Raw genomic sequence first — 14,006 nt, 5'->3', positions numbered from 1 at the left:
GTCGTTACCTCCAATTAATCTTTGTGTGTTTCACTTTCACCCCCCCAACAAACGCACACATACAACAAGAAGGGAAAAACAATTGTGTGTTTTTTGGAGCAAAAAGAGAGACACTACTGTGTTTGATGGAAATCATGAAAAGAATATATTGAACTTCACACCTTCTTGTTAACTCCACAGCATCGTGTCAATGAATATCTGAAATTCTTACTAATGGATTCACATGCAAAATTCATGATGTCAACTACATTGAATAGGTTCTTGCAGATATAAAAGTTGGTTAATTGGGACTTGAAAGAAACTTGGATCCCGTCTGGTAAGTGAGTTTTTTGAGTATTTGTTTAAAATTTTACTGTAATTTACTGTAGAAGATTTTTATAAAAAAATTTGAAATGTGTTTTTTTTTATATTTTGAAGTGTATAGTTTAAAAACTTTGAAATGTTTTTTGAGGTTATTGTAACTAAGATTTAAAAAACTTGTAGCAGACAAACTTGACAAAAAACTAGTCTTCCAAACAAGGCTTTGAATTTGATATATATATATATAATTAATTAATTAAACTCTCACCATTAAGGGGTAAGTAGGAACAAAGGTGATTATTATAAAAGTAAATTTTATATTGTATGAAAAAGTGGCAACAAATTTATTAAACACAGTAGCAATAGTGCTTGAAAAGAATACCTTTTTTATTTGAAACACCTATGACCTATCCATGCATTCTATTGTGGTACACTTATCAAATGATTCCCTTGTTTAAGCTATCATTGGTCCAAGTAAAGACTCGATTTCATCGTTTAAATTAAAAGATGTCTATGGGACTTTCATCCAATTATATTTAAGGGAATAATTAAATCCAAATACGAGTACAAGAAAATTCTGAAATCTAGACATCCATAGTCCATGTCATACTTTTATACAAAGTTTCGAGTAAATGTGTTACAATTAGGATGAAGGAATTTAAAACAATGGGAAGAAGGCTCGTAGAGCCTAGTTTAGATTGCAGTTTCTTCATGAAAAAATTTTATAATAGTACTTTTTATCTTCGTAATTATATTTTTATCTCACACACATTAAATTATTACAGTACCTTTTTTTAATTAAAAAAAATCAAAAAATAGCAATTCAAACGGGATCAACAAACCAGGAAGTTTTCGAAAGCATTGCTGAGCTAATTGTTACAAACCCAAAAAAAAAAAAAAAAACAGTTGTTATTTAACAAATGGTGTAGAATCTTAAACATGTTCTTGTGACTTTTTCCTTAAATACAGACACTAAAAACGAAAAATGAAAGGAGACAAACCATCGAAAGATGCTTAGTTAATGCCGTCTCTGTTCATTCCAAGACTTGATTCCCTTTTCCTGATTTCTTTCCCCTATTCCAAGTGCACATCAAAATTGCACCTTCTCTCTCTGTGCCCTTTAATTAAGCTGGTCACTTGGTCAGTAGTGTATATTCAGAGAAGATCAGAATTGGATTGGCCATGTCCCCATTTCACCAGCTGGGACCCTACTAACACTGTTAACAATTATAGCCAAAAGGGCAATCATGCGAATGAGAGTTGTCACCACCCACTACCCACTAGTCACTGCGCCATTCCTTTGATATATTAGTAGTGCATTATAAGGCCAAAAGTTTACTTGGGGTGTAGCACAATAAAGAAAGTTGTAGATTATAAATGCAAATAAATTAAACTAGTACTATATACTATAATACTAGTATAATATGCTAACAAAAGCTAAATAGTAGTACTAATGTTTTTTATAAGCGTGTCCACAAACAACAACCAGTTTATACTTATACAGAGGCCGTGTGATTCAAATTTTGTCACACCATCTCGCTGATTCAAAAATTGAAAATGTGACATTAATTGAACTACGCGATTTACAAATTCAGGGTCTACCCAAATTTTTGTTGTATCCATAAATATTACCGGTTGGTGAATCCATTGACGTGTTATATTTTTTACTTATTTGTATGTGTGAAGTAGAAAACAAATACCGCCTTGGTAGAGTATTTAAAACATTTCAAGGCATTCTATTTTGAGCTATGGTCAATTAAAGATCAACCAAACAGAGCCCCCCAAAAAAAAATACTGTTCATGAGACATTAGCATTTATAGAAAGATAAATCTTTATTATTTCATTTTTCTGATGTTTGATGAAGATATATTTCCATATTGGCATATTATTTGATAAAACTTGGTAAAATTGTGCGGATTATAAATCATATTATATGTGCTTTTACTAGTAAAATTTTTTTAGTTGCTTATTTATCAAATTTTTTATTTCAAAGTACTTGTAAATCTATAGGTTCCACGGACCAAGGACGTGTCTTACCTTTTCGGCACGTTTCTTGGCAACTAAAATGTCTAGTATATTATTAGTGGATTTTTCTAACGGATTCAATTCGTAAGAGCACGCGTTAATAGATCTAATATTCATCTAACCTACCACACACATATATATATATTTATAATTATTATTTTCTATTACATTTATATATTTTATTTATTTAATCTTATATACTTTTTTTTGTATTTATTTACTTTTCATAATTAATCTTATATTTAAAAAATATAACACCATCTTAACGAGTGTCATAGGACACCCGTTAGACAGATTGATTATTAATTAATATGTTGTCATTGATATTGTAAAAGGATAAAATTATTTTTGCCCAATTGCACAAAAAAAATATATGTATATATATATATGTATATATGCCGCTCTAGTACTCTCTTTCTTTCTCCAATTGTATTAATTGATGAACGATTCTAACAATACTACGAGCATAAATTAATGACTTTGATTAAACTAAAAAAATAAACATTGTACCATCTCTGAAAAAAAGTAAATGCGAACAAATAAAGTGACCAAAAAAAAAAAACACTGTATAGACCCTATCCGTACTCTCTCGCCAATCAGTGTATCCCACAATCGCCATTCTTTTCTGTAGGAACGTGATCGATGCAGCGATGGCAATCTCGTAAATATACAAATCTTGTTCCTTTACAGCGAAGAGACCTTCTGAAATTGTTACACGTGTCGATCTGAAAGAGCGAGTATTACCAGCTCGATAGTTTGCGGCGCGTGGAGAAAGCTAATGTCTTGCTGCGCCTCAGCTTTCTCTCATCTGCAGCAATCGAGATGGGTCGTGGCCAATCATGCTCCCCCATGCTTCTAAGTGGGCCTCCACGCGTACGGTTTACCATCCATGTCATGATCCTACATGGCATATCCACCAGTCAACATCTAAGCCCTCACCACGTGTTCTGCCATGTCATCACTTACCCAGTCAACGCCATAGGAATATCCACGTCAGCCCCTTCAAAGAATCCCATGCGCTAGAGTCCAAGTGTCCAACTGTCCAAGCCCAGGCCCCTACAACCCAAAAACTGGAAAGCAACCGAAAGCAATACCAAAAGGGGGAGACTCTGGAGTCTGCATGTTTTTTTCCTTCAAGCCGGCTGGCAACCGAATACTAATGCCTTGTTTGAATTATCATTTTTTTCTAAAAATTTTTTATATTTTTCGTGGGCACATTATTTTATTATTTCATATGTATCAAATTATTATAGTTAATTTTTCACAAAATTTTCAAATAATAGCAATTCTAAAAAGTTTTCGAAAAAAAAAAATCTTCTGCACAAAACACAGCGAACAAGCATATGTCAGCATATACTATACGATTAGCTTACATGTAACATGTTCAAAATATAATTTTGAATTTGGAAGTCCAATTAAAACAAGGGCTCAACCAGCACAACCAAAATAAATCAATGTTTTTTCTTTAAAATTTATTGTGAGACACAATTCATCACTATAAGTAGGCGAGGAGGTGAGAATGAATTATTTCCTCGCAAAAGATAGTGAGGAGCAGAATCCACCCAAACTTTTTTCTTAAAAAAAAAACTTAAGGACTAAGTTTTGTTGTGCCAAAATATAAGAAAAATTATTAATGAGAGAGAGAGATTCATACACAAATCAAACTTTGAATAAAGTTCAATAAACTTAAGGACTAAGTTTTGTTGTGGCAAAATAAGAAGAAAAATTGTTAATAAGAGAGTTCGATTCACACTCGAAAAACTTAAGGACTAAGTTTTGTTGTGGTAAATTATAAGAAAAATTGTTAATAAAACAGGGATTCGTACACAAATAGAACTTCAAAGAAAGTTCCTTAAAAAAAACTTCAATAAACTTAAGGACTAAGTTTTGTTGCGGCAAAATATAAGAAAAATTGTTAATAAAACAGGGATTCGTACACAAATAGAACTTCAAAGAAAGTTCCTTAAAAAAGCCTTCAATAAACTTAAGGACTAAGTTTTGTTGCGGCAAAATATAAGAAAAATTGTTAATGAGAAGGGATTCATACACAAATCAGACTTCAAAGAAAGTTCAATGAACACATCTAAGGGAGTTTTTCCAAACATAAGATCTATATTTAATAGAAAGAAATTGAAGAAAATAATAATATTTATGAGTCCCTAAACATGACCAATCAAATAATTGAATAATTGAAGACACTGCTATAAAGTGCAGAAGAGGGAGTGGAATTGCCTTTGTATTTTCGTAACTAATACAACCATAAGCTAGTTTGTGAGATAAGATTTGAGCAGAAAAGAAAAAAAAAAAAGGAAGAAAAAGTTAGGTGTTTTCAACATTTGGAAGTTTTAATGAAATAAAAAAGAAAAGAATCAAATTGATTTGGGAGGATTAACCATTAAAAAAAATTTTCATTCCAAATCGGGCAAAAAGCAAAGAAAAGCTGAAGAAAGCCACAAAAAATTTGTAAATTATCCGGTTTATCCCTAAAAAGTTATTTAATGAAAATTTTATTGATTAATATGTCCAAAATCATTTTTTTTATAAATTTCAAAACAACATTAAAATCTCTTTTTTTTCTCTTTTCTTTTCTTTTTAACTTAACCTTTCTCTTCTTTTCTTTTCCATCCTCAACTCCCAAACTTTTTACTGTGTGTGTGTTTTCGGGGGTAAATAAATAGTGGGGTACGTCCGATTCATCGTAGACTGTCTCCACTATCATCTTTTCTTCTTCTTCTCTCTCTAAAAGGCGGGGAGGTACCATTGCAGTCGGAGAGAGTAGCCAAAAAGCGAAGATCTTCCGCTCTGCTACTGGCGGAGAAGGCTGTGGTTAAGTAGGAAGAAGAGGAGAGGAAAAGGGCGGGATTTTATCAGCGGTTTTAAGGTAAAAAAAATGGGTAAAAATTACTGGGTTTTTGCTGGGGTTTGAGTGCTTTGGAATCTAGGTAATTTAGTGGATTTTGGGATTTTTGTGGTGTGACGTGATTTCTATTTTGGGTTTTCGAGTGAGATCTTAGTGATTTAACTAATGATATTGTTTGGATCTGAGTTTTTACTCTTCACTTGACTGCAGTTGGCATTTTTGGGTTTTTTTCTAGAATTTTGTGATGATCTAATCTGAAAAAACTACTGGTTTTTTCGCGGTTATCTTGGAAAATTGATTTTACTCAACTTTTCCCTTATGTTTTGTGTTTTTGGAAATTGACTTTCGTTTTTTCCCTTGTTTTCTGGGCTTAGGGTTTGTTAAATGAATATTTTCGGTGAATGGGCGTGCTCTGTTAGTAATTTTTTTTAAATATTTTTTTTGCCTTTGGAGAGGGTTTAGTCAAGCTTCGTCCCTTTTTCTTCCCTCTTTATTTTCTGGTTTGGGGTTGATTATGATTTTTTTTTCAGATTTTTTGGGTTTGGGTACTAGACTACTGTCGGTCATGCGTGTATTTTGTTCTCGGGTAATACCAATGCTTCCCTATGCGTCGTGATAATTTACATATGACATACTTCTGTGAATGAACAGGGATGTTTGTTTTGTGGAAATTGTTCATTGAAGTTAATGAATTAGTAGGAGAATCTTTCTTCGCTTCAAGTTCACATCACTGTTTTCATGTGAGAGAACAATCGCAGTTAATAGTCTATTTTCTAATTTTTGTTATGTTGATTACCTTCCTGAAGGCTGTTTTTACATGCATTCAAGACGTGGATGTACTTTTTATTGGACTTTTTCCTGTTGTAGTTGTAGTTGGGCTGTAGACATGTTATCTGGATGTGATTCACATGATTATCCTATTCAAAATGATGGTCTAAGTAACTCCAGAAATTTGTTATCGATTTTAGCTGATAAAGTGTAGGCCGATTTGTTGGTTATTTTAATGTGAATTAGCATGTGATAGTCTGACTCTTTGGTCAATGCATCTTTGGTATGTAGTTAAGATATGGATTGTGTTGCTTGCTTACTTGCTGTGACGCTTTTGTTGTAGTTGTTACCATGGTGAGGAAGAAGCGAACGGAACTTCCTAGTGAGGGACAGAGTTCCAGTTCCCAGGAAACTGGGGCTGGCCGTGGTGGGGGGCAACCTAGCCAACCAGTTCAACAGCAGCAGCAAGGTGGATTCCAAGGTGGAGGGAGAGGCTGGGGACCTCAACGTGGAGGATATGGTGGCCGTGGAGGAGGGGGTGCACCGCGAGGTGGGACGGCTCCTCAACAATATCATGGTGGGCCTCCTGAATACCAGCAAGGTAGGGGTACTCAGCAGTACCAACGAGGAGGTGCACCGGCCCAGCGCCAGCGAAGTGGTGCTGTTGGCCGTGGGATACCTTCATCTGGTGGGCCTTCTATGGCACCAGTTCCCGAGCTGCATCAAGCAACCCCGGCTCCTTATCAGTCTGGGGTGACCACTCAGCCTATGCCTTATGGGAGACCTGTAGAATCACAGGGTGAGGCTAGTTCTTCAAGCAGAGCACCTGAGCCATCATCATCGTCAGTGGAGCAGCAGTTCCAACAACTCAGTCTCCAGCCTGAAGTGAGCCAGGCAATTCAACCTGCTTCAAGCAAGTCAATGAAGTTTCCTCAGCGCCCAGGGAAGGGTAGCACTGGCATAAAGTGTATTGTCAAGGCAAATCACTTCTTTGCTGAATTGCCAGACAAAGATTTGCACCAATATGATGTGAGCTTTTTCTTGCTAGCTATATCTAAATTCTCATGTGTGTATATTTTGTAATTGTCTGCTGGTTTGATCTTAAAATGAGAGGTTAATTTTCATGGGTGTTAGGTATCCATCAATCCTGAGGTCACATCCCGAGGTGTTAACCGTGCTGTCATGGACCAGCTAGTTAAACTGTACAAGGAATCTCATCTTGGAAAAAGGCTTCCTGCCTATGATGGGAGAAAGAGTTTGTATACTGCAGGGCCACTCCCTTTTGTTTCCAAAGAGTTCAAGATTACCCTGATTGATGAGGATGAAGGAAATCAAGGAGGTGCTGGCAGGTTAGTTGTATATTATTTGTTTCGAACTCCCCTCTGTACTTATATAATCCTTTTTTAATGGAAATTTCATTGAATATCACATGCTTTTTCATGGATGCAGGAGAGAGAGGGAATTTAGAGTTGTAATCAAATTGGCAGCGCGTGCAGACTTGCACCATTTAGGAATGTTTCTGCAGGGAAGACAAGCAGATGCCCCTCAAGAAGCTCTTCAAGTTTTGGACATTGTTCTTCGTGAATTACCGACAACTCGGTACGCAGTCCATACCTTTTTTTTGGCTTCATTCTTTCTGTTCTAATCACCTTATCAACCTGCTGTCATTTAGGTATTTGCTAATTTCTGTTCTGATTTTTTTTTCAAAGGTATACTCCTGTGGGCCGCTCTTTTTATTCCCCTGATTTAGGAAGAAGGCAGCCTTTAGGTGAAGGTCTGGAAAGTTGGCGTGGTTTTTATCAAAGCATTCGGCCTACTCAGATGGGGTTATCACTAAATATTGGTGAGAAATACTTCCATATTGCTCTTGTAGTTTTTGTTGTATATTATTTGGTCTCCCAATATTGGTCAGGAAGGTTTCTACTGTCTTATTATATGGATGTAGATCATTGACTTGTTAAAAGCTTTCACTTTTCTGTTTGGAGTCAGTTTCTTTGTGATGATTATTTTGACCATCATAGTGATTAATTGTCTGTTTATTCCCCAATTGTAATTGTTGTGGTTTGCGGAGCAGATATGTCATCCACAGCATTCATCGAGCCACTTCCCGTTATCGACTTTGTGACTCAGCTTCTTGCCAGGGATGTATCATCAAGACCTTTGTCTGATGCTGATCGTGTGAAGGTAAGATTTTTCTTTTTTGTGGCTTCCATCCATATTTTTTAACCCTGGGCCTCAAATTTGTTGAACATTCAGCTTAATGCTGTTCTCATCTTTATCGTATCTGCAACCTTTTGGTACCTTTTTAATGTGGGATTCTTGTTATGAAGCAAAAAAGCTGTTATGTTACATACAGCTTGACTCGTGTTTGTGTTCTCATAGATTACAGGTTTTTTGACTCTGTTATTAACTTTTGAAGGATGACTAATGGTATGTGGCGCAATCTGTCTTTTTTTTACCCCTGAAAATTGGTATTCAAAACAGGTCTTTTATGAGTATTTCACCTCATATTTACACTAAGATTAGAGATAAAAATATTTGGACCATTTAAGATTACTAGGGCTATGCTCGTGGTTTTGAAGATTATGTGTTATAGCATTCGATAAAATAAAAATAAGATACTACTGGTACTATAGTGAAATTTTTTTGGATGCAATTACCTTATGGAAATGGAAAAAGAAATTTATGAAGCTGATTCATTAGAATGTCGTATTTGGGAAATGTTTTGTTATTATTATTTTTTAAAAGAATATTTGAAATACTAGATGTTTTTAAGCAACATTACTGAGTTTAAAACATTGAAAAATTGTTACTGTTTCTGTAACTTCTTCTTTTGTGGTGTTTGAACTTATTTTCTTGATTTTTATTGAGAGTTAATTTTGAAGCATTCTGAATTTGTGAAATACTGTTTTTGGCACAAAAAAGTCTCAAAGACTGCAATATCGTTGATCCATGCTGTGCATCTCAAGACCTATTTTGTGTCCTGGTGTGTCAGACCTGTCTGACCCCAATGTATAATGTCTTAGGCAATTATTATTATTTCTGTGGAAGTGGTAATCAGTAGTCAGAAGGAGAAGTCTGGATTTGGGAATGTGGTGCTGTATGTGCGTCTTTGATTTGTACTGATGTTTGGTCAATTATGCAGATTAAGAAAGCACTGAGGGGAGTGAGGGTGGAGGTTACACATCGTGGAAACATGCGCAGAAAATATCGTATCTCTGGTCTTACATCACAAGCAACACGCGAGCTGTCGTAAGAATTGCCTGTTCTCATCAATCAATATGTTGGTTATCCTGCATGGCTTGAAAGCGGGATTTGGGAGAGTACATTTTTGGTCCTGCATATTCTTGATGGTTCACTCTCTACACTAAAGAAAGTAACCAAGATCTACAGTAACTCAAAATACAGAATAAACAGACAAAGAGTGCTGCATTAACATCCATACTTCAATTTAATTAATGAAATGGAATGAAGTTACATTTTGCATAACAGAATCATGTAAATTGGCATTAAAGATAAAACAATTTTTTCCCCATGTGCATGTACAGCTTAGTGTGTGTTCCTTCACCTCAAATCTTGGGTTCTTGCTCTTAAAATCGTAGATGGCAAGGATCTGGTTGGCTATTTGGAATGCTTAGTTAACTTGATATAAAGCTGTTGATGTGCTTCTGGTAATTTTTTTTTTATTTTTGCTAGTTTTCCTGTTGACGAGAGGGGTACAATGAAATCTGTTGTTGAGTACTTCCATGAGACATATGGGTTTGTGATTCATCATACGCAATTGCCTTGTTTACAAGTTGGAAATCAGCAAAGGCCAAATTACTTGCCAATGGAGGTTGACTTCATTTTTACATGCGAATGTTCTATTTCTCTTTGAAGTTTATGGCTCTTTTGTTTTTACATAATGTTTTATGTTTTAGGTCTGTAAGATTGTTGAGGGCCAGAGGTATTCCAAGAGGTTGAATGAGAGACAGATAACTGCTCTTTTGAAAGTGACCTGCCAGCGTCCTCAGGAGAGGGAACGTGATATTCTTCAGGTAAGGTTTAGAATAATTTGTCTCCATCAGCAAGTACTTCATTTTTTGTGGTCAAAAGATATTTGGCTATAATTTTGTATTTTCATTTGAATTGTCTTTTTGGATAACTTTTTGGACCTTTGGAAGTGCTTCAAATATCTTGTGTATTTCCCTTTCAGACCGTACGTCATAATGCCTATGCTGATGACCCATATGCTAAAGAGTTCGGTATCAGGATTAGTGAGAAGCTGGCTCAAGTTGAAGCCCGCATTTTACCTGCTCCTCGGGTAAGGATATCATATATACTTGCCAGCCTATTGCGGTCTTGTATGTTTACGCAGTATGGTACCTTGTTGGTTTAATCTTTTTTTCCCCTGCACTTCTAATTTCTAGCTCAAGTACCACGATTCCGGTCGGGAGAAGGACTGTCTGCCACAAGTCGGGCAATGGAACATGATGAACAAGGTTATTTCCATCAAGTAGAGCTGTTATGTTAACGTGTATTGGGTTAATCTTGTACAGTGATTCTTTTCTGGTTGCCAATAAGACTAAAAAATGGAGGATGTGATGATAAACTCTGAAAATTTTCTTTTTGTATTGATGCAAGTTATCATGCTAGTCCTTGTGTTTGTGCTAGTCCACCCTTTGGTCCACTTGTTCAGAGTCTTATGTAAAGGGAAAAAGAAGGTGAAGCTAATTCTACATGGTTGCTAAAAAGTATCAGCCATCTGGGACACGTCTATTTGCTGGTGGTTATGAATTGTGCATTTTGATTAACGTAGCATACTATTGTCAATTGTATGAGGTGTATGTTACATGTAAAATGTTGGAAGTAGTTGTCTATTAGAAACAGAAGTTTGTGATGCTCGTGTGGAAGGATTTGTAGTAGTCTTTGTAGTTGGCATATTATCCATTTTTATCTTTTTGAGTTCTTGCTTCTAATGAAAGTAATTAGGATGCTGAGTACTTATAATACCATTGACGTCTTGCAGAAAATGGTTAATGGAGGAACAGTAAATAACTGGATTTGTGTAAATTTCTCTCGCAATGTGAAAGATGTAGCAGTTCGTGACTTTTGTCATGAGCTGGCCCAGATGTGTATAACCTCTGGAATGGTATGTACAGCTTTGAGATGTTCTTTCACTCTGATTGAGATCTTAAACTTCCATATTAACAAATGGAACTTGTTTGTTCATTTGTGCAGAACTTTAATCCTCATCCTGTTTTGGCCCCAATGTATGTTCGTCCTGATCAAGTTGAAAGAGCCTTAAAAGCTAGATTCCATGAAGCCTTGACTAACCTTCCACCTCCAAAGAAGGAACTGGACTTGCTGATTGTTATTTTGCCCGACAATAATGGCTCTCTTTATGGTGAAGCACTTGTTACAAATTGTCTTATGTGTTCCAGATATATTACATATGATTTATTTCTCATCTAATTGGTGCTTTTTTTTTTGGACCTTTTAACAGGTGATTTGAAACGGATTTGTGAGACAGATCTTGGAATTGTCTCCCAGTGTTGTCTGACAAAGCACGTCTTCAGGCTGAGCAAACAATATCTTGCCAATGTTGCATTGAAGATCAATGTGAAGGTTGGAGGAAGAAACACAGTGCTTGTTGATGCTCTTTCTCGTCGTATACCGCTAGTCAGTGACAGGCCTACTATAATTTTTGGCGCTGACGTTACACATCCCCACCCTGGCGAGGATTCGAGCCCATCCATTGCAGCTGTATGACACTCTTCATCCTGCTTCAGCTTTCGTTGCACCTCTCTCCCTCTTCCCCCCCCCCCCCCCCCCTCTCTCTGCAACTGTTGGGATTCATTGTGCCATGATTGACTGTTGTTTGTGTTCGAGTCTAGGTGGTTGCATCTCAGGATTGGCCTGAAGTTACCAAATATGCTGGTTTGGTTAGTGCTCAAGCACATCGTCAAGAGCTGATCCAAGATCTGTTTAAAACTTGGCAAGATCCTGGCAGGGGAACTGTGACAGGTGGCATGATCAAGTATGATTTCTCTCCTCCAGCCGCTTCCTATTTCACTTCCTTGACTGTCTTCTTCTGCGCGCTCTTGGTTCTTTTTTGTTTGAAGGTTCGCAATTACTTTTCACATTTTCTGGTCTGCAAGCTGACTACTATACTTGTGTTGACAGGGAACTCCTCATATCTTTCCGTAAAGCAACTGGACAGAAACCGCAGAGGATTATTTTTTATAGGTATTGTGGATGCGCTGCAATCCCTGTGTTTTCCATTCACTTGTTATGCCTGATTTGTCGTACTCCTTTTGCAGAGATGGTGTCAGTGAGGGGCAGTTCTATCAAGTATTACTCTATGAACTTGATGCAATACGCAGGGTAAAAGCCTCTCTCGCTGATTGCCTTCTATGTCTCAGCTAAGATGGAATATGTCGCATCTTAGTTACTGTTTTCTTGTGTTTGTTACAGGCATGTGCTTCTTTGGAACCAAACTATCAGCCCCCAGTTACTTTTGTTGTTGTTCAGAAACGTCACCATACAAGATTGTTTGCCAGTAACCATAATGACCGGAATGCAGTTGACCGAAGTGGAAATATTCTGCCTGGTGCGTAATCTTTTTTCGTATGACACTGCTCAAAAATTTTTTTGATAGTGGTACAAACTGATGTTTAAATTTTCTCCCTCGTGGGAAATCTCAGGTACTGTTGTAGATTCAAAGATCTGTCATCCAACGGAATTTGATTTCTATCTTTGCAGCCATGCTGGAATACAGGTACGACATATCTTGCTTTCTCCTGTTGAAGACAAATTAACTGCTTTATATATAATGATGAATATTGAATGCTCATGGAGAATTCTTGTTAACAGGGTACCAGCCGACCAGCACATTATCATGTCTTGTGGGATGAGAACAACTTTTCAGCTGATCACCTACAATCTCTTACAAACGATCTCTGCTATACGTAATTGGATCACTCTGCTCTTTGTAATGTTTTGCCTAGTTCCTCTAGATAGTTAAGCTAATTGTTCTTCATTTCTGTTGCAGTTATGCAAGATGCACTCGTTCCGTTTCCATTGGTAAGATTTTTTCTGTTTCTTCCAAGTTGAATAAGTATGTTGAGAGGGGCGATGCTGATGCTCACTCTTCCTTTGTGCAGTGCCACCCGCCTATTATGCCCATTTGGCTGCTTTTCGTGCGCGATTCTACATGGAGCCAGAGACATCTGATAGTGGTTCTGTAACAAGTAGTGCTGCTGCTAGTCGCGGTGGTGTTGGTCCTGGGGGTGGTGCAAGGAGCACGCGTGCACCGGGTTCAAATGTCAATGTTCGGCCTCTTCCTGCCCTAAAGGACAACGTGAAGAGGGTTATGTTTTATTGTTAAGCCAGCCACATTCTTTGGAAGTTGCTGCTTTATATCAAACAGTGGTTTGTTTTGCTGGTAACGTACTGAGAAACATTAGATCTCGGCCAAACTTTCGTGGCCGACTATAGCTCAACGTGACATTAGATCTCAACCAAACTTTTTTGGTTGACTACTCAGTGTGTTGAGTTTAAGTTTGTACTTGTTTTCGTGTTTTCTGGGTTGTGCAACCGAATCTTGTTTGTGTTATGTTTGCTGGTGATTGCTTAATATCATGCTGCCTTGGAACTGTTTGGTAGGTCATCTATTTAGACATGGGCTTCAATTTTAATGATTCATCCGTCAGCGCTGTTGTTTTGCATTTGTAGCCTGAAGTTGGAAAGGGATGCATTAATTGTTCTTTGTAAGCATATTCATGTTTATGCCCTTTGTGGTTCAAGTATGCTGGCTTTGCTATGCTTCATTGACGTAGAAGTACCCTTTCAAATCATGCTTCTAAATCTACCAGTCTTGGGACTGCTGCATCTTTTACTGCAAGGTTTTTGGCTTTTGGTCTGTTGATGATTAGTTGTTAATGGTAGGATGTGTGGCTCACGCGTGTTTGTTGCTTGATGAAGCAGCGCCTTGACTTACGGTTAAAATGAGTTATGGTGGAAATCTTTGGTACCTTGCTAAAGCCGATGTCCTGGTACATAGGACGTACA

At 37.0% G+C, this 14,006-nt stretch overlaps 1 protein-coding gene across 1 annotated transcript; it reads left to right on the top strand.

The window, feature by feature from the left end:
* The first annotated feature begins 5,009 nt into the window (after nt 1–5,009).
* On the top strand, nt 5,010–13,605 carry LOC113739770 (protein argonaute 1). The gene is made up of 22 exons (XM_027267094.2): nt 5,010–5,207; nt 6,298–6,983; nt 7,089–7,303; nt 7,404–7,553; nt 7,664–7,797; nt 8,029–8,138; nt 9,100–9,206; nt 9,651–9,789; nt 9,875–9,991; nt 10,150–10,257; nt 10,364–10,435; nt 10,963–11,085; nt 11,175–11,340; nt 11,440–11,699; nt 11,831–11,973; nt 12,120–12,182; nt 12,257–12,320; nt 12,411–12,546; nt 12,641–12,714; nt 12,810–12,904; nt 12,988–13,019; nt 13,100–13,605. Exons 2-22 carry the CDS (start codon nt 6,306–6,308, stop codon nt 13,321–13,323), a joined length of 3,210 nt encoding a protein of 1,069 aa, XP_027122895.1. The 5' UTR covers nt 5,010–5,207; nt 6,298–6,305; the 3' UTR covers nt 13,324–13,605.
* The last annotated feature ends 401 nt before the right edge of the window (nt 13,606–14,006 follow it).

The sequence above is a fragment of the Coffea arabica genome, chromosome 4c (assembly GCF_036785885.1).
Source record: "Coffea arabica cultivar ET-39 chromosome 4c, Coffea Arabica ET-39 HiFi, whole genome shotgun sequence".
Classification (NCBI taxonomy): domain Eukaryota; kingdom Viridiplantae; phylum Streptophyta; class Magnoliopsida; order Gentianales; family Rubiaceae; genus Coffea; species Coffea arabica.
This window is presented reverse-complemented; position numbering and strand designations above follow the sequence as displayed.